Below are 27,461 nucleotides of genomic sequence, written 5' to 3' on the forward strand. Positions count from 1 at the left end.
GGTTAAGATGGGGATGTATATTGCATATACCGCTTTTATTTATATTTGTCCAATATATATGATAGTTCAGTCTAAAATCACTGAATAATACATCTTTGTTCAGTGGGACTTTGGGGAAATTTTTCATTTTCTTTGTTGTCATTGTTAGTTTTCTGTTCCTCCTTCATGGTTGAAACAGGTGACAAGTGATTGATCACTTCCTGCAGAATATCCTTACTTTCACTAGGAGGGAGATTGCTAAAATAATACTGAGGTACCAGCTCCACGAATCTGGTGAGGAAAGAAGACAAAACATTATTATTTTTTTTAATTGAATTTTGAAATGTTTGAGTAGCTATTTGCAGGCTTGTACAAAAGACATCAGCAACATGCTGATGCATAAAGCTACAAAGTTGGTATTTCAACTCAAAACCAAAACTCTGCAAGATGCAGTAGTAGTTTGTGCTTTCAGTAGACTTGCACTTAATGTACTCAGTCTACACTTCAGGTGATTGTCGTTCAGTTCTCAATGCTGCAGATCACATGAAATAGTAATTTTTCTGGATTTGAACTTATTTTGGGTTCAATAAAATTATGAAAAAGCCTTTCTTATAAACATTGGAAATAGAAGAGATAGGACAGTGAAATGTATATTCTCGTTGTAAAGAGATTTTTGCAGAAGGAAGACTGTAGTCTTTTCTTGAATCCATAAACAGTTGGTATGGGATGATTTAGCTGGCTGGGTACATAAAACATGTCGAGAAAAAGATTTGCTGGAAAATAGCTTTTCAGGGAACAAAGAAATTTCCAGCTAGATTAATCTATGAGTACCTTGCTGTGTTAACTCTTCCTTGATTTTTTTTTCTGTATATTGTACTTTGTAAGGAACTTTTGCAACTTGTAAGGTGTTTTTTCAATGGATGAATTGATTACAGTTGCAGCAGCAGACATTGAGACTTACTTCATTACCTGAACAGATCAGCACACATTAGGAAATAAAAAAGGCTGACTTAAATGGTGTTTTCGTTTGCATGAAAAGAATAGTAAGGGTGGGAGATCACAGTTCTTCCCTTTTTTAATAGTTCTGAGCTCTAATGCAGTGAGTGTTTTGAACGAAAATGAAGACATCAAGCAAAGCTACACACAGTGACAGAACAATACTGGCAACAAAGAAATAAAATTTATCCCATATATACTCACTAGTGAATATAAAAAGTATGAAAAGCAACAATTTTTTCACCTTTCCAGTGATGCCAACTCCTCTTGTTGCTTGACTAGGTATGAAAATTGTCCTCTTCTCTTATGCCTATTTTACTGATTTTTTTTTTTTCTTTTTTTTTTTTTAAACCACATCCATACCTAGAGTGAATCAGTTATGCACGGAATGTTTTCTCAACAGAACCAGACGATAGCTATTTTTGTGGCAGAGATGAAGGAAAAGGAGATGACTGGCGTTGACTTCTCCAAGCATTGCTCTCAATGTACACACACATCCTTATCCTGTTTGTGACTTAAGTTAACTTGCTTTTGTGATAGAGGTATGAGTGAAGAAACAGTTTCATCATTGTTAACTTACAGATCGGGTGATATCTCAGAGACGACTCTGATGGAATTGTCTTCTGATATACTAAACTCGTGGAATAAAACCCACTCAGGAATCCTTCTGGTGTTATAATATGATGAGAAAGGATGAAGCTGGGCCACTTGTCTGTGTGTTAACATTAAGTAGTTACCTGAGCCATCTACATCACGAGCAATCTAATAAAAAAAAAATGCAAGGAGTTATCCATTACTTAATTGAATGTATGAGATGCATAGATCAGTGTTTGCCTATTATATTAAACCCAGGAATTAAACTCGTATTTAGATACTTTCAACTGCAGAGCCTAAACCTCTTCCCAAATTTCTATGGGAAAGCTAGGGACTGGATACTATGAAATGAGGCTTAGGGTTAAAGAAAATGTTGATCAGTATATTTGAAAGGGAACTGTCAGCAACAAATGAGGGCATGCTTACACAATAAGTATCTGAACTTGGCTTTGAAGGGTTTATGTGAAAACAGATGTATTAAAGAATTGTAAGACTTTAAAATACTACTTGAAGTAGTGTAGTTTGGAGGAGTCGTTCTTGTATTTAGGCGGAGCATAGTGATGTGAAGGAAAGCATGTTTTTGAGTGGGAATATATTAAATCTTTCTTGTTCATGTTTACAACTACAGTTAGAGTACCTCATTTGTTTGAGATGAAGAAAACTGTATATTATGTATATCTAAACATACTCAACAAGTCGATTCTCTGTTTCCAGGGTATTTTCGCAAAAACATCTTCAAAAAGGAAATAACGTCTGAGAGAATATTACAAGTTAAAGAATTTTTTGAGGTAAAAGAGTTTTGTGAGTGAAAGGCATATTGACAGTTTTCCTCTTGCAGGGAAATGTGTGGACTTCATGCTGTGATAGCTAAACCCCAGACAGAAGATTGGCATCGGCAGAAGTGTTTGTTACACTTGGGAAAAATGGCTTTTATCCTTTCTGATGATCGAGAGATTTCACTACCTAACTTAAGTTCTCTGACAGCATTCTATATAACTTAACAATGCAGTAAGATGAAACCACAGTATTTTTCCTTACGTGCATAAAGTAACCAGATAAGAGAGATTTCTTAATGCTTAGTATATTTTCTTTTGATCCAAAGTCCGGTTCTGAAATGGGAAGTTCAATACGCTTCATAATCTCTACTAGTTCGGCTCTTATAATTTCTGCCATCCTCAGTGCGGAACAGCTTAGAAAATAATCACGACACCATTTCTCATTACTGTAGTCTGTGGAGGAAAAAACAGTGTTTTGGCTTAAAGCAGTCTTACTGATAGGTACTATCCACAGAGATACTGCACTATAAAATGCTCTTTGACTGGTGCAATAGATTAAAAACATTTTGGAGCGACTAGCTATGTCAGAGCTGTCCAAAATTCTGATACCAAGAGCCATGTGGGCAGCTTAGGCTCATTGATACTGCTCGTAAAGTAAGTGGGCAGTACTCGATATCCTTACTTGGTTTTATAGAATTTTAGCTATATCTTTCTGCATAAAAATATTCAAAATCCCTTATTTGGTCTGTAAAAAGTAATAGCTTCAAATGGAATGAGTAGAAACTCTATTTTCAGGCTTTCTGGATTCAGGCCAGGATATGGAACTGAAATCACATCTGTAACGCTGGTGATGATCCTGCATGCTGGTGAAGGACAGGTTCTCTTGGACCTCTCTTCAGCATTCAGCATGACTGAACATGAAACAATCCTACTGTTCTGTCCTAAGTTTTTAGTTAGTATATGCAAATTTAGCACTCCAAGTACTGGACTCAGGCTAAATGAACCTGAGCAAGATGTTTGAGCACAGGAAAAAGCTGTGAAGAGCTGCTGTCTGCTGTGCAGTCCCCTGGCTTTTATTTGCTTTCCTGTAAATGTGAACTTCACTACTTTCAATTTTTTCCCTTAAACTTTCCTTTTAGTTGACAGCTGTCAGAAAAAAACACCAGAATTGTTAGGCTGCTGGGGGAATCAAGTCCCTCCTCAACTTTGTCACTTCACATCTTAAACCTTGATTATGTGCTCTTACAGGAGGAACCATCATTCTGTTTTTGTACAGTATCACTTAAAATGACAATTGTAATAGTGCTTACATACCCTTGTTGGATGAGGTATGCTGCCCTAGGTCATTTTCAATTAGTTAGTAAACTAAAACTAATACGCATTTGCAATGTCTACTATTTTGGGTTTCTCCCTGCAAATTAGTAATTCTAGAAGGAATCACTCAAAAAGGGTTTATTAATTAATGCTAACAATGACCGTTCAGATTTTTGTTTTGTGTTTTCAAAATTGGTTACAATGTGCTTCATTTTGTCTGGTATGGGTACACTTACATTGGTTTGCGGAGTTGGCGCTGGCTTCCTTGAAGGCATTGAAGACATTGATAAGGGTGAAGTGATCTCCTGCAGGGTGTGAGAATTTTCGCCAGCAAGTAAGAGCGATCTCTTCTGTTCCAGGAGGTGCGTGTAAGAAGCAATTCGGAGCTTAGAAAAAAATCAAGCCAGTGGTTATTAAGACATGCAGGTGCATGCACAGATAGTAACTCCACTGGTATTTTTGGTTTTTTCCTTTCTCGGTTCCCTTTAATCTTCAGTGTTGGATTGCTGCTGAACTGAATCTATTGCATTCACTAAGGTTTTATTTATGTGGATGTTCTTTCAATCTTGTTTAGTTAATTTGTGGTGCAAACACAAAAGAAGGTGAGCAGCTTTCTCCTAGACTGGTGCCAAAAATACTTCATAATGGCATGTTCCAATTTATCCAGAATCCAAGCATATGGTTTCTTTAATATAGAAAGAAACTAAATCTATGGATGTAATGCCTTTACTTGCTCCTGTATGTTGAAATTTGTGCCTTCCAGTGCATTTTACTTCTGTTGTGGTACTGTGCTACATAATTGTGTCTTTTGAGATGGTTGAGCTTTTTAAAAACTAAAGTGTGTCTATGCTCAATCGTTTACATTTATTGTATGTACTTAAAAATTTTATCACAAGTTTAGGCCCACTATTAAAAATCAAACCAGTTTAGGCATAAAACCAAGTTGTTCTATAAGGAAAACAACTAATTCAGCATGGTATCCTGTGTGTTCATGTCCTTGCTGTCTAAGACTCCTCACCAATTTCTGGGCCTAAGATGTTCCCTCTGGGCAGAGTACAATAATGCCATGCTAAAACATTCTCTATAGGCAAAGTTAAGCTGTGGCTGTTGAGCAGTAGATAGCTCTCAAGCATTGGTTCTGTACTAGAGTTATGCGGTAAAATCAGTAGCATAGTGCTATATGGTTAGGCGGCTGCTGTGGAGAGAAGCAAGACAGCTAAATATTGCTGGAGCCACCATCACTGTAACACTGAGACCCGAAGGGATGTAAGTCTAGCCCTGTCCTGCACTGTCTGGTAGGATCCTGAGAAGTCATCATCATTATTTGCTGTTTGAACTTCTGGAGTCGCCCTCCTCTCGATTATCCTAAAATCTTTGATTTTGTACATCTTTGTATTAAGATTTCAATAGCAGCTTTCGCAGAATGAAAAAGTTTTAAATCTCTGGGGTTTATGTGTTGGGTTGAAAGTTCTGTCGCATCATATGAAAGCAGTTCTATAGTTAAAAACCTTCTAATATAAATGTTCCAGTCCAGACCTCATGTGTCCAGTCTTTGGGGCCAGCTGGTTTGTCTCACAGTGCCATGTAGGAGCAGAGCGATCCATCAGGACAGAATGGTATGGATACTTAAGGTTATATTAGTTTTATAAAATATTTGAAGTGGAGAAACAGATCACAAAGTAATTCTATGTATGTCAACAGTTCAATATTGTTTATAATTAGAGTTTCTCCTAATTTGCTGCTCGTCTGTAACAAATGTACATGTGTGTGAGATGAGAATGTTCATTTTGAAGGGATGTCCTGTGTATGCTTTCTGACAAAAGGTTGGAAGCTAATGGGGCAGCTGAAGCATGGAAATGGAGCGCTACTTATGGATTCATTACTTGTGTTTCATTGCATGCTTGAAGTCAAGACTTAAACAGCCAAAGTTATTAATTTACTTGAAATAAGCAGGATGTGAATAACAAAAGTTTGCCTTTGGGTTGCCCTTGTGAATAAGACTTTGAAAGAATCTACGTGGATTTGGCAGGTGGCATAAGCCATGCAGTAAGACGTTATTTACAAGTACCTGTTACCATGGCCGCGATGGTTAGCATTTCATCAACACACTCAAATTCACACGAAGCCAGGATTGACTTTGATAGTTGTGGATCCAGGGGAAATTCTGACATAATAATTCCAAATTCAGAAAGGTTTCCATCATTATCCAGGGCTGCTAGATAATCGAGATCTTCCAAAGCCTGCATCAGGCTTTCGGGAGCTAATAAAAAGGAAAGATAATTCAAATTCTTGAGAATGGCTACATATAAATGAATGTCTGAATTCTCATTATAGTATTTCAGTTGTATACTCCTGTGTGAAAATAATGGAAGTCAGCTTCTATTATTTCACAATGAGTAAGAAGAAAAAGTAATAAATGAGACAAACGGAAGGCTGAGAACGTTCTAGAGGAAGAACATAAGGGCTAACAATTATAGGGCTGCAAATAACTTTGTTGATTTTTTTTGTGTCAGAACAGTTTTTGTCAAAAGTCCAGACACAGTGCTGAATAGTGTATTGCGCCCAGACTATGTAAAAAACTCCTTCCACTATTGGTAGTCTTCAGGTATTTTTTTGTGTGTACGTTCATTTTAGAGAGGGGTGGTCACATTTGAGGGGTGCTGAGAGATACACAAACATCTACAGAAGTTGTAGATATTTTACCATTCTTGCAGGTATTTGGAGTTCTCTTCGTTGCCTTTTTTTTTTTAGCTATTATTATTTTTTTACACAGTTTCTCATGATGTCAGAAGAAAAATGGGAACATAGTAAAAGAAAATGTCTCCCTAGCAATTGGCTGTACTTTCTCACTGCCCAAAATTAAATGTTCAATTTTCCCTTATTGTAGGTTATAACTTCCTTACAACCTCCATAGTTAGAAGTGCGAACAGTGAGGCAGAAAAAATAATGAGTGAATATAGGAAAATAATTAGGTAGGCTGAGAAACTGATTTGGGAAAAAAGTAGGAAATAAGTGAATTTGGACCACACAGTGAGTAGGGAGCATGAATACGAGATGGACTGAAGAGAGGCAAACATGAAGGATATAATGAGTTAGGGTTTAGCGTTTAAGATGGGCATCTGAACAGTGAAAGCAGAGGAGAACAAAGACTGAAGTGATGGGGTTTGTGTCTTAGAAGTTAGGTAAATGCAAGTGAGGCCTGCCAGGAGTGTTTGGTAGGAAGGTTTGCTTTGCATATGTTGAACACTGAGCTTTCAGGCTAAAGTGGTCCGTGTGCTTTTTCTGAAGACTGCTAGAGTATCAACAATTAATTCAGTTAATTGTTCAATTAATTCAGTTTTGATCAATGGCATATTAAGCTTATTCTATGAGGAGTACCTGCATAAGTCATAGGTCTGTCTTCCTCTTTCATGAATGAGGGTGAATGAAATCAACAACCCACAAGATTTGAAGATACAGGAGAAGTGGCTTATCCCCACGGACACAAATACACCTTTCATCAGTTATCATTACATCTTATCAGTTATTTCTTGATACACCAAAAGATGGCATTTGTAGTAGCTCTTCTGAAGCTCTCAGCTGGGTGGGAGTAAATAACAAAGGAGTTTGACAAAGACTCTCTCATTAAGTATCATGCTGCATTTCTCCTTTACCTTTTTTTTTTCCCACTATTTTTTCTCTTGCTTTTCTGCATCTGAGGCAATGGAAGACAGAATCAGCTTATGTATACCCTAACCCTTTTACTATTATTGACTGTTTTTTTCTTTTGATAGATGGTGCCAGAAGAATCTGAAGCGTTATTCTGACTTTTTTCAGATTTTGAAAAAGTTAGTCTAAGTGTTTTCTCAGTGACATTTTGTTCTGCTGAATGAATGGTGTAAGGAATTCAGACCCTCACAGTTGCAGTGATAAGAAAACATGTCTGAAAGGACAGGATTAAGCAAATCGGTACCTAAAATGAGAACTCAAGCAGGTCTATAGGAAATCTGCTGTTGATGCAAGTAGGTCCCTTTGGCAAAACAAGCATAGAAGAGCTTTATGTGCAGCCACGGTGGCTACAGTCCTGCAGCTAGAGAGAGTGAACCTGAAAGCTGAGTGGAAGTTGTCAAGCCTACATTCTCCAAAAAGTAGTTGCTAGAGCATGAAGGACATTGGTGGAAATTTGGGAACTCTTGAAGTGTGAAGGCTATTTCCTCCCAGCTCTTTTCAAAGGTAGTTTTCTATTTGAGGTCTTACTGTAATGGTGAATATCTTTTATGAGCGCCAGTTCATTTAAATTCATAACTGCTCTCCTATCACTGCAGCAACTTTCTCCTTATTCCAGTTTAAGGGACTGTTTGATATTTTCTCTCTGTTTTATGGATAACAAGTTAAATTCTAGTCCCATTGAAGTTGGTGGCAAAAATCCCACTACAGCAGGACTTGGCCTTGTCCCCAGCCGAGCATACCCAGCACTGGGAAATTAATGACTGCACCGGCAACTTTTCAGGCTTCTGTGGGCTGCTGTCACATTGCATATTAATGTCAAAAAAATCTCTAAATAAAAAAAAAACAAAATACAACCGCAGCTACCCACACAGGCAGGTTGTGTATTTGTTCTTTTATCTCCATTAGTAGATGACTAGAAATAATTTCTTGCTTGAATTCAGTGTGAACGGGAACCTGTCTTTGGCAGGCTACTTCTTCATCACGAAGATTAAAAGAAAAAGCAAGCCTGTAAGGAGCTGGTATGTCGTGTTTAGCCATAACGCTGCATTTCAGGTGCCTTGCCTTCCTGCAGGAAAATCTTGAGTTTGGGTTTTTACTTGTTAGCAGTGAACTGCTAGTTTATTGCCATCACTGTAATTAACTAGTTATAATAAGGTAAAGAAAAAGGTAAAATGGGAAGCAAGCAACCACCTTTTGTTTTAAAACTTTTCTTTTACTAATGTTTGAAGGGAAAAAATAGTTTATTAATTTCTCTTATGTGAGCTTTTACAGAACTTTTCCAGCCTGTGAATCTGTTAGTGTTGTGACTTCACTTAATTTTAAAACACTTACTATTAGTTTTTAGAGAAATTCTCTCATGAGTCTGTAAATTCCTGTTTAAACTGTGGACCTGTTTCATTTCAGTATTAGAGTTCGTATCTCTGCCTGTATAACATGAGGGGTTTCTGTCTAGAGAGAACATTTCTTATCAGACATATGAGGTTTAATGGGATAAAAGATGAGCCCTTGCAATAGCTAAAGCATCTGAGAAGAAAATACTTAGGAAGTTTAAAGAAATGAAAAGTAACAGCTGATGAAGAATAAGAGTCAGTGGCAGGAAATAGGTATCGGTGATTGAAAATACAGGGAGAGTAAAATGGTCATTCAGACATATAGTAATTACTAGGAAATCATGGAAAGCTAATTTCCAGAAATCAACAAAGTAGTTTGTGCTAGAACCCACAAAATATATGGTTATATGGCAGCCATTTTCAATCCCCTGGTAGCATCAGTAATTTGCATTTTTATGCCCTAGAGTTAGTTGCCTTGAGATTTATAAGCACAAATTACTTCCCGATTTTGCTATCAGTGTTACAAAAAAAAAAGGGAAAAAAAAAGAAAATGAAGACTACTCCTGGGGTTTTATTGTGCTAGAAAAGACAAGATAGTAAAGGTAGATTACAGCAGGTGAAGGAACAATTAAAAAAAAAAAGAAAAACAGAATAGGGCTTTCAGGTATGGGTCTGCATTTTGAGGCACAAACTCAATAAAAAGCCATTGTAAGAACAGCAAACTCTCATTTGAGAGTTCTTTATGGTATGGTTCCTTTTTAAATAAAAACTATGATAAAACAGAAGTAGTGTAAGCGTTTAGATATGGAAAGCTCTTTTTAAGGAACAGAAATCTGCATTGTCTTACAATGATTTCTAGCAAGAGTCATTATTTTTAGGGCTGCTTGCCAACGCCAACCACTGCTGCCATCGAGGCAAACCACAAGGCTTTGTGACTTGACTGCTGCTTTCACAGGAGCAAAGTTAAAAAGAAGCTCTCAAGATGTGTCCTGTATTTTCAGCAAGAAACTGTCACATCCCTGGAAGTTTAAAAGGTATTTCTTTATCTGATATTTTCTTTCCCTTGCCTGTGTTCTTTGGCTACTTAAGACTGGGTTGCTCTGGACTTGTTTCAGGAAATCTGACCAGTTTTCTATAAATACAGATCCTACTCTTGATCATACTTAGGCTTAGTAAAGCAAATACTTAACTAAGTGTTATTGTTAGCACTGAAATCATTTCTCTGAGAGTTTCAGGCTAATTTAAAGTGATATTCGTTGTTTCACAGTTTTTTGTCACTTTGACATGAACAGAGTAAGTTATGTTTCTAAAGGTAGCTGCACCTTTAATCTTTTCAGTATCACATCTGACATGGATGAAATTGAAGTGCTTAAGGTGTGATAAAATAAATACAAAAGTATTATTCTTGTTGTGTAAGGAAGCAAGTGATTTAGTGATTTGCCCAAAGTTCTGTAAGAAGTGAATGATAGAGATAGGAATGAAATGTAAATTTCATGATTTTTAATAGTCCATTTAACTGCTGTATCATGCTTATCTAGAGGATCTACAGGTCCTGTGTTCTGGTTTCCTACTCTGTGAAAATGTTGAGTATGTAAAATACTTTTTCCTTGACAGATCTTTTCTTTCCACGGAAATAACTGTTATAAAGTTAGAGCTGACATGAATTTCAGGTGAAGGGATGTTGTCTTTAAGGAGCTGATTCACTGCCTGGCAAACCACAAGTTTTTCCAGCTTCTGTTAGGCTTAACGGCATGAAGAACTGCCAAAGTAATTACTGCAGGGAGAACAGTTCTGGGGAATGGCGTTTTCTGTTACTGTTTTTTAACATTGCTCCTTGGATAGCAAACTGAAGATATGGAGAAATCTAGTGCCAAGTTTTCTTCAAATTATGCAAAGATTTTTCTTCTGCAAGGACAAGCTTCTGTGTGCAGGTTTCATCTTGATTCTCTTTTTCCCCCCCTATAGCTTCTGAGGTAGGATTTTTTGAGTCTGTCATGCTCTGAAGTCACCAATTCCATAACTATTATTTTGAAATTAGAGTTATAGTTGATGATTAAAAATTACTTTTCCAAACTCATACCTTACAATCTTTCCATTCCCCCTTATGTTGTGTCTTCACTCCTCCAAGCTGGCTGGTAATGGTCCCTACTGTGCTTTTCTGCTAGCAGGGACAGCCAGAACAGAGGCTGACCTGCATTTTTCTAACACAAATATACTGAGTAATATCCACACACCAGCGATAGCACTGACTGTTTAGTGAAGTTGGTTTTCTGTCTGCTTTGTGTCATCCTCAAAGCATGTACGTGACTGTGCAACATGTATATCAACAAAGAGTATAATTTAAAGAATATTCTATAATGTCATAAAAAATATTTTTAATCACTTTGGTTTCTTTTGTTACTCTCTAGTAAGTGGCATGAGAGTAGTCCAGCTTTAACCTACTAATGAGGGCTACCCCTTCTCATTTTTGGGATGCCCTTTGTGATACCAGCTCCCTATTCTAAACAATTGTCTACATTCAGTGTGGTATGTGCTCAGTTATTGGGCTATACATACTGCAGTGACTGTCATTCCTGATGCCTCTTATCCCATAGATATGGGACTGCTGCTAAGCATCAGGTTGTCCAGTCCATACTTTGATTCCAGTGTGTGTTTGCTGTCTGGTCCTTACCTCCTCCAATTCCTTTTATGCTTTTCCACTGATTTGTGCAATGAAGACTATGAGGTATGTGGCCATGTCTATGCTATCAGAAAGCTTTTCATTAAGAGATATATAATACTATTTAATTGATGAAATGCAGAAATTAAGACATCAAAAATCAACAAGTGAACTTAAGATAAGGAATCTGCCATGAAGTGACCTCTGTTGAGCAGACTTTACATGGTGCATTGAGTTTCTGTCTTTGACAGTCTGTTTCTAATGAAAAGATACACAAACAAATTTTGTTTCTGAAACAGTTTGAAATTATATGCATTTATACAACTCTTGTTGTTATGGATATTCTAGAAATATATTCTCAGTGGGGTTATAATAATAGCATAGCACTCAAAAGTCATGGTATCCATGACCATCAACAAATATTTTAATCTGAAAATTGTTTATGGTAATTCTGCATGAATGCAGCATATGCAAACTGCTTTCACCTTGATTTCTTATGGAAATTTTACATGGCTTCATCTTTATACTGATTTGCATACTTCTATCCTTATTTTATCCTTTTATCCTTTTTATCCTTATTTTATTTTTTATCCTCATACTTCTGTTGATTTCAACAGAGCAAGATTTAATCCCTTGCATGTAAGTAAGTACTTTGCTGAATGGGCCCTGGGACCCTCCAGATGCTCAAAGCCAAGTACAAGAGTAAGCACTTTTGTCTAATCAAAGACTGAGTCCTTCTTACAAGGAGAACTGTGAGCTTCGGTGACACTACTGTATCCACTTCTGTATCCACTTTTATCCTTATTAAGGATAAAATAAGGATTTTCCCGTGATTTACAAAAATACATAATGCTGCCGCAATCTATGGGAAAGGAGTTCTTTTGTCCCATTATATAACACAGTAAAGATCTAGCTGATTAACTGATAAAAATGTAAACACATCCCTATGATAGTGGCACAGGAATTCAAATAATGCACTTCAGAGCTGCAGTGCCAAATACATTTTCATATGGCTCATGAATTCTAAAAAGGGTAACAAGTCCACTGCATTTGCTCATCTCGATTATAGTGTGAATTAAATGCAGCAGCTGTAAGCCTGACATGTTTGTTGCTTTCACAATGCAGTAATGAGTCAGAGTTAATCCAGGCTTTTATTTTTCCTCAAAGAGCAGCAGAAAAAAACCTTATGCACATTGTTGTTGAGCAGAAATAAAATGTTTTACTGATGTAATTTTTGTTTCTTTACTTATCTGCTATATGTTCTCTACTTCATGTACAGGGAATGGACTGTGAAGTACTTCTCTTTGAATTCTTGCTATGAATTTCGGTGTACTTTTGATTTGTTTGTTCAGTAGTTCATGTCCATACGTTACTCTGTCATCTCAGTGAAAACATTATTTTGTTTAGGAAAAATTCACCTTGGGTTAAAAGAACCCAAAGGCTCCATCTGTTTCAATTGCAAAGAAAACTTGAGAATGTTAGCTGAACAGAAATGGTGGATAGGAAAGCCTGTGGCATGTGTGGCACATGGGGGATGCTGCAATGTGTTTACTTGCTTTACTCAAAGGGAAATCAAGTCCAAGGAGAAGAGACACGGAATAGCCAAGCCCAGGACAAACTGTGCTGGGCAGAAATAGAAAGGCTGTTTGTGTTTTTAGCATCTGTATGATTTGGCCAGGTCAAATGAGAGCATATAGAAATACTGCCATGTCTTTTTGTTTGCTTGTTTGTGGGAGGTTTTTTCGGTCCAGTTGATCTTGTGGCATGTTTGGTTGAGGGTGGGCAAATTGGCTTTGTATGCATTGGCAGTAGATGTGAATAAGAACTGATATGCCCAGGAGTTTTCTTAGGGTCAGTAAAGCCACACTGCTTGTTTTGTGAGCTTTGTTGCTCATCTTTTTCACTTAGGTCTGTATACCATCTCAGAGAGCCCTCCTCCTCTTCCTCAGCATTTTTCATCACTTCAGGTTACAGAAAGCTTATGCAACTAAACCAACTGCAGCAAAGATAATGAAACCTTCTTGGGAAGCTAAAATCTCTTGCTCAAGAAAGGATGCTTTCCATCTCTGATAACTCTTCTCTTTGCCTACTCTGCAACATTCTCCTGCAGTACATAATCCAGAAGGGTGTAACATCTATTTGACCTTAGTGAATAGCAATGAAAAAGCTTCAGGGCTACCCTTTAACTGGATACCAGAGGTATTTGGAACTGGGCAGCAAGGACTCCGTGGTGTGACTTTACATTCGGTCTCTACTTCTGCTGGAGGAGGTCGTGCTTCTTTAGCCACTGGAGACCTGTGTGGCATTGAGTGTGTACGGCAGGTTGGGGCTATCTCAGCGCAGAATAAGAAAACTTGGGCTTTCACAGGCTAAGATCATTGACCCAAAGCTTTTGGGAGGGCCCAAAAGAAGGTTTTATGTGCTTGAAAGCTTGACATATTTTGAGTTCTGTAAGTTGGTCTAATACAATAACTAACTCCCCTTACAAATTTGCTTCCTTCAGTATTTCTGTTTCTTTCAGACCAACCGGATACTTCAAACTGTCTTTATTCCGATAGTGTGAGCTATATAGTAATCTCTGGAGAATTGTGGTAGGGATATAACTTAAGTATTAGTAGGGAAGAGGTTTGTTGCCCAGTCAGAAGTTGGAAAAAGAAAGCTCCAAGGCAAAAAAAGCCAATGTGTGATCTAGCCTAGGATAAAGGAAGCGTTGTACTAGACAATTAAAGCAATGTTTCAAATGTTTAATTGTGTGGGGCCTTAAGACAGGAAGGAGACGAGGAAATTGTGCAGACTTTCTCATCTCCTTTCAGTGGACCCCCTACAGTGTTTGTGGGATTTTTTCTTTGGTCAAAGAGTTTGTCTAACATTCCTCACGCTGTTTCAGTAGTTCCTCAAACTTTTCAATACCTTGACCTTGCGCTTTTGATCTAGTTAGCAAAAACTTTTTCATATTTGATGCCAATCCAAGTAAAGCTGATGCATTCATCAAATGCCTTTACAATTTTGTACACATCAGCAAGATGCTTTCTTCAGCTGCCTTACCTCAAAAATACAGACAAAACTTAGAATTCCTACGTCTGTGAATTTCTTAAATGCCTCTAGCATTTTGTTCTCTCTGAATACCAACTGTCTCCATTGTGCCTTTAAATCATAGAATCACAGAATGGTTTGGGTAGGAAGGGACCTTAAAGATCACCTAGTTCCAGCCCCCCTGCCATGGGCAGGGACACCTTCCACTAGACCAGGTTGTTCAAAGCCCCATCCAAACTGGCCTTGAACACTGCCAGGGATGGGGCATCCACAACCTCTCTTCAGTAAAAGCAACAATACATTTTAGAATTATTTTTTTTTCTTTTGGTAAAATACTGCCTAAATTTGAGTGGAAGCCAACTGTATTCTATAACCATCTTCCATTAAGGTTTCCTAGATTCGACACAAGAGGTGACACTCATAGGGCCAAAATACTCTAATTCTCATCAGTCTTGAATGAGTTACTGCTCAGACTGGCAATGCTTTTTTCACATTTCTTTTAGGCATGTTTCTGCTAAACAGGCAGTCAAGGGAAAAGTGGAATAAATTCTACTTAAAAATTCCACTTACAATCTATCACAACGTGCAACAGTGGAAATTAAACTCTTTATTACTGATTAATTACAGTGCACAACAGGTAGAAGACAAGTGATTGTTCTAATTTTATGTATGTGCATGAGGAAAGGGAGGATAATATAGGAATTCTTCCTATTTGCACTGGAAAATTATCATAAATGAAGCTAGCGGTAGGTCACATGATCCCCAAACCAGTGAAATCAGTACTATTTCCCTCAGTTTAATTGGCTTCAAATCAATAGCAGAATTTGCAGTGGTACTTGGGTTTTGTGGTAGGTCAGAACAAAGGAGAATATAATTCTATAGAAAAAGCCCTAAAATATGAAGTCAGAAAAATAAAAAAAAAAAAAAGCAACCACTTTCTTCACACTTTTACTTCAAAATTCAGAGTATTCCCTGTCTAGTATTGAAAGTTTATTTGGCTTTATTTTATAAATAATATTGTCCTTAAGTAACAGCTTATTGTAAATTTGAGGTGGGAGATGCTGGAGGATAAGAAGAAAGCTGATTTCCTCCAAATATATCTCCTAGGTGACAACAGTAGTTTATTTGGGTTGTAAACTTTTGATTAAAGGAATATGTTTTATTAGATATGTGTACAATGCCTTGTATGATGGGGGACAAATTTTCTTTGTGGGTTCCAGGAAAATAATATGAAACCTAGATAAGAAGATATTTGGAATATTGATTTTTTTCATTCCAATTCCATTCAGATACTCTATGGCCTTTTTCAGAGCAAACAGTTCATACATGGTACCATTTTTCTAAGTGCAACTATTGCATTTTGCATGGTTCTAGCAGATAAGTGGTAAAAGCAGTAGCAATATTGTTACAAGTACTTCAATAAAAAACAGTACTGTGAATAACAGGACAAAATTAATCTTTAAATAACTGCAAAAATAATAATAAAATATGGAAAATTGGTGCATCATCATTACCTGGCCTGCTTATGAAGTCACAGTGTCTGAACCCTGCTATATCCATCCTCTTCAGGAAGAGAACCATGCTAGTTAGGTTAGATTCCTGTATTCTAGCTGGTAGATGTGATTTCATTTCTTTGTATGTAAATTCTTCAGGATACAAGCAGAAGAGTTTTCCTGGAAGAGATTTCAGGAAAATTACTTTTTTTTTTTTTTTTTTCATTACCACATTGATTCTATTAATACTTTGAGCTAATGGATTTAAATTTTGAGCTAATAATTCTACCTGATGAAGACATGCCCAGAATTTGTTTATGCATCTCTGCTTGACTTTTGCTGATAGGCTGCGTTATAACAGAGTCTGCTCTGATTCTAGGATTGTACACCTTTAAATGAAAGAGATATTAAGCATCAGATAAGTGAAGACTACAAAAATATTAATGGTCTGTATTGAATTTTTGTCTAGGTCATTTTACAGAAAGTGTAGTAACATTTTCATTTCTTTTTATACTACATATTTCACCAGCTTGGAAATGAGAGCAGTCAGCACTTTGATAAATTGACAGACACTTAAGTTTTGCAATAACTCTGTAAGTATACTCTAAGATAAATGTCTTTTTCTGAAGAAATGTACCTTACTAAAGCACAAAATGTATACCTATGGTATAATCGAGAAAAGCATCAAAAAAGATTATTTATTTCTTCCAATGACAGAATCCCAACATTGTCTGATAGCATTTTGTTCCATAACTCCAGATTGTTATCTTAATACTGAAATCTGTCACTTCAGTACAGGAGACAAGGACTGTAACAAAGGTGTACAATGCCCTATTTTATTTTTTTTCTTAATTGTACTTTATTTTGATTAAACTGAGGAGCCAATTCACTCACTATTCTGACCATCAGATGATGTCCCTAAGCTTCTGTAGTATATGGCAAGACATAAAACATCTGGATAAGGCAACTTTCTAATCATGTCATCTGAATCAACTTTGTCTACTTTAAGCAGGGCTTTAATAAAAAAGATAAAATGAGCTTCAGTGCAGGGGACAAATTTCTTTTCCTCTGGGTAAATTTATTATATATCCCAACTGCAAGACTTATGCAGGATTTTTTTCTGCACAAAATTTTGCCTCTTCCCTCTATGTTCTATTGACTTTTAGCCGTGTGGACTGAATGTGAATTTGAATTGCTGTGGCATCAATATTAGAGGACTAAACTTTAGCTGTTAGGACAAAATAGTTGAATTAAAGGGTAAAAATTGCATAACCAATAGAGGTGATTTGATGGCCATCAGGACTGTGTTGAAACTGATTTGTTCCCATTGCTTCATATTTCTGCTTCACAGAAGTCTGGAAGCACTGAATTTTACTTTGGGCTTCAGATTACTGTGGAAGTGAGATTCATTTCCATCATCCAAGACAAGTGTAGTTCCAGAAATAAGTTGTTATGCATGGCCTAATTGAAAACTGCTTTTAGGCTTTTGTTAGTTTCACACAAAAGTATGACAATTTTATTTTTTTTTCCTTGACTTGAGGCTGAGTTAGTTTAAAACTCCCATATGAGAACCTTTAAAAATGATAGTGTTAGACATAGTTTTTTGCAAATGAAAGGTAGTGGCAGTTCCCAAGCTTTTGCCTGAACTACTTTCAAGGCTAATCAGGGTTAATGATCCCTGATCCAAAATTTCAGGAACGCTTAACTTTGATTTTGGTGATTCCATTCTGGATTGTATAAAGAAACTGTATTATATTGTTTCTTTTGCTTATTCCTGCAATATTTATTTTGACTAGCAAAACACGTAGGACCATTACAAAGCCTGTAGTAGTGCAGCTTTCCAATTCATGTAATGACTTATTCCTACATAGTCACTCATTCTTTAGGACATCAGATTTGTATAAATGAAAGAAACATAAGATACATGTTTGCAGCTGCACTAGTCCTTCCCAGGATAGGGTGGAAAACAAGAACCGAGGACATACGTAGAATGAAATGTAAAAGGTCAAGATTAATTTGATAAATCGCAGCATTTTGAGGTACTTGGATGGAAGCACGTATCCGGAAGGAGCACAAGCAGCTTTAAAAAGGAGTGGTTCCCTGTGTGAGCATCCTGTGGCGTTATATGATCTGTGGCACTACACTGATTACAAAGTTGTTAAACAAGGGATGAGGTTAATCTACTAAACCAGGTAATCTGCCAATAGGTAGCCAAGAACTGATTGTATTTTGCTTTATCTATAAGATACTGAAGAGATAATTATGACTGATAGGCCCAAACTAAAGTGAGAGATAGTTTGCAAGTGAAATGTCAATTGTTTCATGCCCAAATAAATGGCAGTTTCAGCTGGGAGTGTTAATCTGGCTTTAGAAACTTGAAGCTTTTCTTTTCTGGCTGAATTTAGGAAGTAATTGTGTTTTCTTGCTTGGTTTTCACATCAGATGTCCATGAAAGGTATTTAAATTTTGTTAATTTGAATGTTAAAAATATTATAGAATCTGACTTATGAAAGAATATAAAAATACTTGATCCTTTAGAAACCATTTGCATCAATCTATGAGCTGCACATTTCCCCTTACCCCACCCTGAAAAAAATCTTATGCATAGTTCATTTTTTGGCATACTGATTCTGGTTAACTTTACTAACCTTTCTTCTTTCAACACCGACATCAATGACAAAGGTTACTTTTTTAATCCAAATCAAAGATTCTCCAAGACTTGTGGTGAGTAGCACTTTTCTTCTGTATTTTTTGCAGCATTTCTGTTTGTCTTGATTTGGTTTGGGAATTACGTCTTGTCTTGTGGGGTATAAAGGAACTGGGATGAGTTCTCCAAGGTCAGGATTTAAATTAGACTGTTCCTGTCTGATCATTTGGTAAGCTTTTTCAATTTCCTGTAATCAGGAGAAAGATTTATTTTTTTTTTTCCCCTCCCTCTCAAATATGTAGAACAAATATCAATATTTAATTTTAAAGCAACTTTTTTACTTTAAAATGAATTTTAACTATGTATCAAAGTATAACAACATTTAAATCTTACATGATTAATAATTAAAGGAAAACAAAAGGGAACAGAACTATGTATGAGAATTTACTGACTGTATCCGCTAACTATAGACCAGGGAAAAGCTGGGCTGTTTTTTGAAATGTCTTCTCTTCTGCAATTTTCAAAATAGTCTTTTCTGTCTTTAATCATATCCAAACCAACCTCCAGGGGAAGACAGTTGTCCAAAAATATAGTATAGGAATAGCAAGGCTGAGAAATTACAAAAAGGTCACTAAACTTTATGTATATAGGACATGTAAGATGCATCCACATCAGTGATTTAGTGCCAGAGAGTTTGGTGCAAATTTGTCATGTGTGTAGGGCTGGTAATGCTGTAGCAGGTACTCGGGTACCCCACTGCTGTGCCCAAAATGTTTTCTCTTTTGCTGGAACCAAAGTTATGCACGTGGGGTGCCCTGAGTGGCAGTGTCCTCTGGGAGATAGCGCACTATACGTGCACGGTGCACCCCCGGGCTGGCAATGGGGTGACCTGCACTGCTGGCCAAGGTGCCGCGTGCACGGATGCTCCTGGAGTCAGAACAGATCACAGCAAATCACTGCTCCAACCTTCTCCAATCCCTACTGTCCCCATCACTGGAAGGGCTAAAATGGCAGAGCCCCTCTTTGGGGCACTTTGGAAACTACCATTATGTTCTTAGTCCAACTACAATACATAAAAAGATAAAAGTATGCAGAAACCTCCCTACTTTACCTTAATCATTATGTTTAAGAACATATAAGTATTGTGAAGATTTTTTTGTTTGGGGGGGTGGGGGGTGGTGTCTCTCCTAATGATTAATAAACTCTATGAAGGCTTAATAAAGTCAGTAAAATGTCTCTAAGCTGTGTTAATGGAACATCACCTTTAAAACAGTCCACAAATTCAGGGGTCAAATATAAATTGTAAAAGGTTTTTTTGTTGTTGTTGTTTTAGTCTTTTTTTAAAATATAAAATCATTTGTGTTGTCAACGATTTTTTTTTTAAAGGCATACAAAAATCATTCATAGACTTGTTCAGTTTGAAAGGGATTTTTTTTTTTTCAAAAGCATTTTTATTAGCAAACACTTTTCAAAATTGAGAAACCAGATTGAGTTTCTATTTGAGAATGTCACTACATTCATAGTAGTTACAGGTTGAAAGTATTCTATAAAAACTCTTATGAAGATACGACAGTGGCATCTAATAGCAAGGCTGGCACCAAGACAACTCATAAATCTTAATGTTCTTAGTTTATTCATATTTTTGTTCAGCTTAAAAGACAGTTGAGTGCTAGGGAACAGTGAGCCATTAGCAATATGAAACTTTAAATCACAGTTAAGCAAGAATGCATGGGATGTGAACTGTGTGGTAACAGTTCATAATGAGTGTTTTGTTCATCATGAGAGAGAGAACTAAGTAATCTCTTCTTGGCAAGAAAGAAATTATTATTTTAGTATTGTGTGAGATTTGCCCATCAAATATTTTTTAGCAGAAATAAGACTTTATTCCCAGTCCTTCGAAATGGAAAGACTATGTGTTTTGTCTCTTTTCATTACTTATTGTAAATATGGGAAATGATACAGAGAGTTCATTAATTCATCATTTGTAAAGCTTGTGTCTCTCAAGTTTACAACTGATAATTAGCATTAGTGAAAGTGTTACATGACCATCGCTTTTTACAGTGAAAAGCAATTCTACATGGGTAGTTTATGGCAATTTATCTTTGCTTGTGAAAAGTCATTATCTCCTGGAGCTACTAACGTGCATTTGTTGCACTAAAGCAGATTTAATGATACAAAGTGGAAGGTTGAAGATCACTATCAGGAAATAAATAATAATAATTTATAAGAATTTCAAGTCTTGGAATGTTTATTTGATGGGCAAATTGCTTTGACAGTTATAAAGTACTGTGAAATTTTTTGGAGTAGGACCTGATCATGCAGTCCTGGCAGCAGTGGATTTAGGGCATCACTGCTGTCTTCAGGGATTCAGAGATGCCACTATTTAGAATGGCCAAGCCCATGCAGATTCCTGCATTATCTGTAGCACCTCCGGATTGACATTTGCCTTCTGCTGTTGTGTACACAAATGGTTAGGAAGTTTGCAGCCATAAAGGAGAATGCAAATAGAAGAGCCTTTTAGGCAGGTTTAAGGCAAAAACATGCATGGGAAGTAGGACATTTATGCAAACTGGACGTCTGTCCGTTCTTGCAAACCAGTGATAACACAAAGTGTGGTGTACCCAATGCCAGAATAGGTTGTGATGTATTAACTCCCTACATCTATGGCCCTTGTCCCTGTGTGCCGCCTTTGCTACTTTTTGCATCACACAGAAGGATGATGGCCTTTCTTTAAGCCTGATAGTTCCTTGTATTGGTTTAGGCTATATATATATTTAATATAGTGTTATGTATACCATAGCTTCTTTGTAGAAAAAAACCTGAAATGATAAAAACTGTTGGCAGTGTCTGGTGTCTTAGATACTGGCAACAAGATATTTATAGGTCATATAAAAACACAGATGTAAATTGTTTCTTGATTAAAATCAGAAATGTTGGAATCAGTTAATAACTTACTTGTTCACATGCCAGAAAGATCACAATATCACCCTTCTCTTTTGCATGGTGTATCTCAAAGAGCAGTCTTAGTGCAGACAGAAAGTGGTCTTTCTGAATGCTGCAAGAGTATACAACCTCTGCATGGTGTTTGTTTTCCACTCTTATGAAGGGGATGCTGCCGTAATAATTCTGCAGTTTGCTGGACATATGAGGCGCAGTGAGTATTACCAGCCTCAGTTCTGGTCTTGATATCAAGACATCTTTAAGAAGGCCAATTAATGCATCTGTTGCAACAGTTCTTTCATGCACATCATCCAAGATGATAACGCCATAATAGTTCAGAAGAGGTGTAGACATCATTTCCCTTTGTAGCATATCATCTGTACAGTATCTGCAACATACAAACAGAAAACTCTACAAAGTTTCTTGGAATATTCAGATTTGATTGTAAGAAATTAATTCAGGGTCTTGGGGGCAGCTTGGTTCTTTCTGTTCTAACAAGAAAGATTTGATGAGAACAGAGGGTCTATTTTGTAGCCAGTATCACAGTCTCAACTATGTGTTTAAATCCTTCTTTAAGTAGCTAGAAACTCAATGTAATTCAGTGACACTAAGTGGCACTATGGTTGAAAGGATGCTCTAGGCAAAAGAAGAAATACATCTGCCCTAAAATCATAACTTATATGGCCTTTCATCTTCCAAACTACCTAAGCATATTGCATGCCATAACCAATTCTCAAGCTAGGAACTAATACTTTTAGATGAGGAAAAGAAGGTGTACATGAGCACTTGAGGCAGTGCCAAAACCAAGGTGAGAGATTAATTCATACCGTAAAGTCATCCTCACTTTTATCCCTATTATTCCTGCTACTGAAAGTTTTTTTAAATGATATTTTTTTTGCTGTGTTGCTCAGCAGGACTTGAATTCTTGAACCAAGTTTCGATGTGGGAGAGGGTAGGATTCATCTCCCTTTCACATCACGAGCAGCTGCAGGAAGGTGTGCTGCAGGATGAGGCTTACAGAGTTCTCCGTGAAAGAGAAAGGACACACAAAAGGAAGAGTGGTTGAACTTGATTATCAGAAGTGGTGAGTAGAGTATCCTCTTCTCCACTGGAAATCAGTGACTGGGAAAAAGGCTTATGATCTAGATGTTATAGTTTGTGCCTGCCATATTAAGGAACCAGAGAAAATAACTCTCCTCACTTTCAGAGAGGCTCAAAATCTGAATCCCTGTGTTGCTGCTGTCACCTGCCTATATTTAATACATTAAGTGCATTTCTTATCTCTTAAAAATCCTCCTAAACACTTTTTTCTCTTGTTACTGAATATACTGTTTTCTAGCCATGATTTTTGATTGCTTTTAAATTCCAGCTTTACTTTGTGATGGATTATCCCATGTTCTCTTATGGTAATGAACACTCCTGTACTGGAAAACAGAGAAAGAAAAAGTGGAATGATATGGAGGTTACTGAGGCGCTTGATGAAGTTTTGCACAGACGGTAACCTTGCCCACTTAAATCTCTATTACAATTTAGCACAGAATACCTCCTTCAAGCCTTTTACAGTTTATTGATCAATCACAAAATCTCCAGTATCTGCCTTTTAAAATATTATACACAACTTCATAAAGCAGATTTGGGCTTTTTTGTTTTCATACTGTATGCAAAAATCTTTTGCAACTATAGCAATGTTTCCCCCTGGTTGTTAGGTTATCTGTCCTGACCATGTTAGTGGAGTGGTGCAATGAAGAGCTAGGGACTGGAGTGCTGTCAGCTGCAAACTTTTGCACTTGCAGAGAACTATAGGCTACATATTAGTTTGAAGGCATTGAAAACCAAACACACAAACCTCAGGATAGTGTCTGTTGTACAGCAGCTTTCAAATGGGACAAAATAGCCCACTTCATGGCCAATGTTGACATCCATTTCATCAGCTACACGCAGTGCCAGCCACACTGCTGTCTGCTTGTGGACCTGGGTGCATACGACTACGCCATGTTGATAGCGGACAGAAAGGCAATACTCAGCACACCACTGAGGAATCTAAGTAAATAAGAAAACAGACATATTTGGTATTTAACACACTTAGCAGAGACTGTAATGCAAAAGAAGTAGACAGTGTGGAAGAACTAAATCAACCTGAGCACCCGTCTCTTATCGTCTGCCTGACTACTGATGGGTGAGCTGCACCTAACACAGAAATTATCTGCCTTGATAAATGTCCAGACCCAGAATCTCTTAAGTAGTCAAGAGTTGGAGTGACATGGGCCGGAAGGTTTACCTGGGAATTTCTCAACTGGACTTAGATTAGTTTGAATATATTGCAGAAGCGGCAGAATTGGCCTCTGGGGAGCAGGTAACACTGGCAGTATCATTCTTAAGCATCTCCTGATTGATCCAACAATGTTAGTGCAGTTGTTGTCAGGGGCTTCTCAGCTGGCTCAGTAGTAAAACTGCCCATGCTATATCATATTCAGGTGCTTGACATGAGAAACATGTCCCAGGAAAAAGAGGATTTCAAACTGACAGATGCCATAGTAAATATATGTAATTTCAGATTGATTACTCTGTAAACAAATAAAAATGAAACTGAACTGCTCCAGAAACTTATGCAGTAGCTCTCTAATTTATATATTTACGGTAGAAAAATCAACATTAGAAAATACTAATGTGTTATTGTCATGAGAAAACAAAATTACATTATAAATATTATTTTAGTGGATGTATTAGGTTTCAAATCCTTTACTTAATCAACATATATAAACCAGGTGCATCAGCCACATATAATTTATTCCTGTATAATTATTTATGTTTCTAAAAATGTTTAAAAAACAGCCAGCAATGTGTTACATCTTATTAAATTTGTTTAAGGGCAATTGAAAAAGCTAACGTATCTTAGCATGTAGTTTATTATTATGCAAAGTTTGTTTTGTATAAATTAAAGTCAATGACAAGGGCTAAAGACTTTGCACTCCAAAAAATATTCCAGGCACCAGGTAGGTGTGTATCCTTTTTATAGGAGCATAGGAATTTTCAATGAGAAGTATGATGTCTCTACTTCCATATGTGATCTCTAGCAGTGTCCAGCATGAAAGTCTCTGGCAGATATGAGATGCCCTGCAACAGTAATTATCCTACAGCTTTACCTGCAGGAAAGTTTTTGCCTGATCCGAATCATAAACAATAATGTTTTTGGCTTATAACACTTGCTTGAAAATTCTTCTCTGCTTGCTGCGGTAACAGACTTCGGTTGTTATATATTATTACAAAAGAATTTGATAGTCCTAGGGGATATTTGTGTGTTTAGAGTCAACTGAGATCTTGACTTCAGTGATGCCTTTTAATATGAGTTCTGTAAAGTAATTGTGTATTCTTGGAAAAAGCATTTGCTGTTGGCTGAAGTGAGGGAAAGACCGTTACTTCTCCCTGAGAAACAGTCCTACTGATTTCAATCCTTCATTCCCTCAGAACTTTTTTCACCTTCTCTTATGACCTGCCTGCAAATCCACTGTATTTTTTTCCTGTTATAGCACTAATCAGAACCAAAACACACTTTCGAAGTAAGAATATGCCTTGAATCCAATGCAGGCATTACAGTTTACTGTTTCCACTGGGCATTCAATGTGATGATGGGCAAAAAGAGAATAAAATGACAACTTTAGTCATTATTAAGGAGGAGGCAATAAAATTCTCCAAATGTACAAAATAGTGGCCAGCCAAATGTAGAAGGGATGATTTATTGATAAAATACTAACGCAATCTGAAATAAATCCTAAAGTATTTTACACTTAGCCATGGCCTCTCTGAAGACAGTAGAAATACACCTGTAATTTTAGTAGGGAAGGATTTTAGCTGATACATTCTGTAATACATATTAAAGTATATAGTTGATAGGTTTACAAGTTGAGATGTGGTGTTTAGATGTACAAACAAAACAATAATTTCCAGTGCACGTACTGATAGATACAAGAAAATTTTATACAGATTTTTTCTAAGGTTATGTGTATATTTGGTTCTGAATTTTAAACTATAGTAGTTAATGCACGTGGTCTTCAGTGTTCAGAAAGGGCTTGATATTTTTAAATTTAGTATTTAGTACATAAAAAGTTGTAGTTTGAGATTTTTCAGTTGTTTATGAAGCTGTGTCAGACAATCACAGTCTGAGAAGTGTTCCTGTTCAGTGCTCAATTTACCCGGAAGCCCAAAAGACATCATTAACCATGTAAAAACATCTTGTAATGGACAAATGTAAAGTAAGTGCCAATTGTTTGTGAGTATTTGAAGAAGTTATTTAAACGTATGCTTATATATACGTATTTTAAATCTATATTTGACTGCATTCGTCTTCTGCCGCCTTCTGTATTTCACTTTCCCTCTCTGGCCTTAACACCTCAAATTAAAATAGATGCTTGCACATCTGTTTCTACACTGAGAACTGCTAAACTCAATACAATTATGTGTGTGTACACTGCAGCTGAACTCTTCAGAACTGGATGTTATTGTATTGCAATACCATACAGTACTCGGCATAGCAATAGCCCACTACTGACAGAAACTGGATACTAGTATAATATAAATCTGGATATTGATGTGCTTAACATAAGTAAAGGGAAACAGCAGTGAACAGTAAAAAAAACAGTAAATATATATATATAGTAAATAGTAGATATAATAAATATTAAATAATAGTAAAAATAGTAAATTGCAAAAGATTTTTCTGTTTTTAAAATATGTATTATTAGTAAAATAGTAACTCTGAAAAGTGTACATTAAATGTTCTAAAAATAATAAAAAACCCCCAACCAAGTATGTTGTACTGACCTGGGAGCTCTTGCCAGTCTTAGCCTCTCCTGACACAATCACAATTTGATTATGGAGCAAACTTTCCATAAAAGTATATTTCTCTTTCCATACTGGAAGTTCTTCTCGTTCTTTCATAAGTTTATAATAACGGGAAGAGTAAGGCAAACCATCAAAAGGATTAAGCTCTAAATCTTCTCCGCATACTAGTATTTCCTCTTCATCACCGTCGCTGCAGTCAAGTAATTCTGAAAAGCAGTGGATCTCTGGAGAAATGGTTAAAAACTCCATTTTTCTTACATATATTATTCCCAGCAAAAAAACATTATTAGTGCAAGGGGTCCTTTGTGTACTGATTGATCATTCAGGCCCCCTAAACCTGAGGAAATCCATTTCTGCTTGCTTCAGGATTAGTATTTCCCAGCTCTTCAGTTTAAAAGTTCAGTCTTGGGGTCCAGCTGCCACCTTTGTGGTCTGTTTGTCACACTTCAAGTGGTTCAACAACCTTGACAAAACATGTTTAAAAAAATCCTCCAAACTCTTCAAAATAGCAGTGATTAAACCAGAAGCCGAGTAGCTTTTGCCCTTTAGTAGCACGTTAAAGCCGGACCGTGAGTACCAGCCAGTGTATTTGCTCTTGTCTGCTACTGCTTGCCCGGGCTGGAGAATAATTGGGAAAAAGCACGCTGAGCCTGACCTTTATCACTCTCGCCTGTGCCCCGGCTGCCGTGAATAGGAGGCTACGGGGCGATTATTGTGATTGCAGAGATTGTCATGTGGCCGGCTAATCCCGGCACAATGGGGTTCACCAAAAATGGGTGCAGCAAAAACAGCGCAGGGGCTGCGAGCATGCGGTTAATGGGAGGTAACTGCTGCGTGAAAGCATCCGTCAGGAACAGGCAGTGTTTTTATTTTATGTTATTTGTAGTGGTTTAGAAAATCGGACTAGCAAAGAGTCTTTTTGTGTACTCTGTATTAACTTGGAAATCTTGCAAGGCTTTAACAGCTTTTTGCCACAATTAAAAATCTAAGATGTACTTAATACATTGTAAAAAGCAGAGAGATGCCAATTCTAATCCTTCAAGGGCACCAGCAGTGGCCTTGAAAGATGGGGGAAGAACAAATTACTGACGTAAACTAACTCCAACTCTTAGGCCTCAAAAGTAACAAAATAGAGTCTCCTAATCTTGACTG

General features: G+C 36.9%; 1 protein-coding gene across 1 annotated transcript; it reads right to left on the reverse strand.

Annotated features, from left to right (window-relative positions):
• Nucleotides 1–77: 77 nt before the first annotated feature.
• On the reverse strand, nt 78–26,833 carry DHX32 (DEAH-box helicase 32 (putative)). The gene is made up of 11 exons (XM_069797205.1): nt 26,289–26,833; nt 23,317–23,510; nt 21,486–21,858; nt 18,532–18,777; nt 16,173–16,272; nt 15,905–16,063; nt 5,728–5,919; nt 3,896–4,045; nt 2,608–2,798; nt 1,556–1,737; nt 78–270 (listed from the first exon to the last, which is right to left on the reverse strand). Exons 1-11 carry the CDS (start codon nt 26,556–26,558, stop codon nt 78–80), a joined length of 2,250 nt encoding a protein of 749 aa, XP_069653306.1. The 5' UTR covers nt 26,559–26,833.
• Nucleotides 26,834–27,461: the final 628 nt, after the last annotated feature.

This window comes from Haliaeetus albicilla, chromosome 11 (genome assembly GCF_947461875.1).
Source record: "Haliaeetus albicilla chromosome 11, bHalAlb1.1, whole genome shotgun sequence".
Taxonomy (NCBI): domain Eukaryota; kingdom Metazoa; phylum Chordata; class Aves; order Accipitriformes; family Accipitridae; genus Haliaeetus; species Haliaeetus albicilla.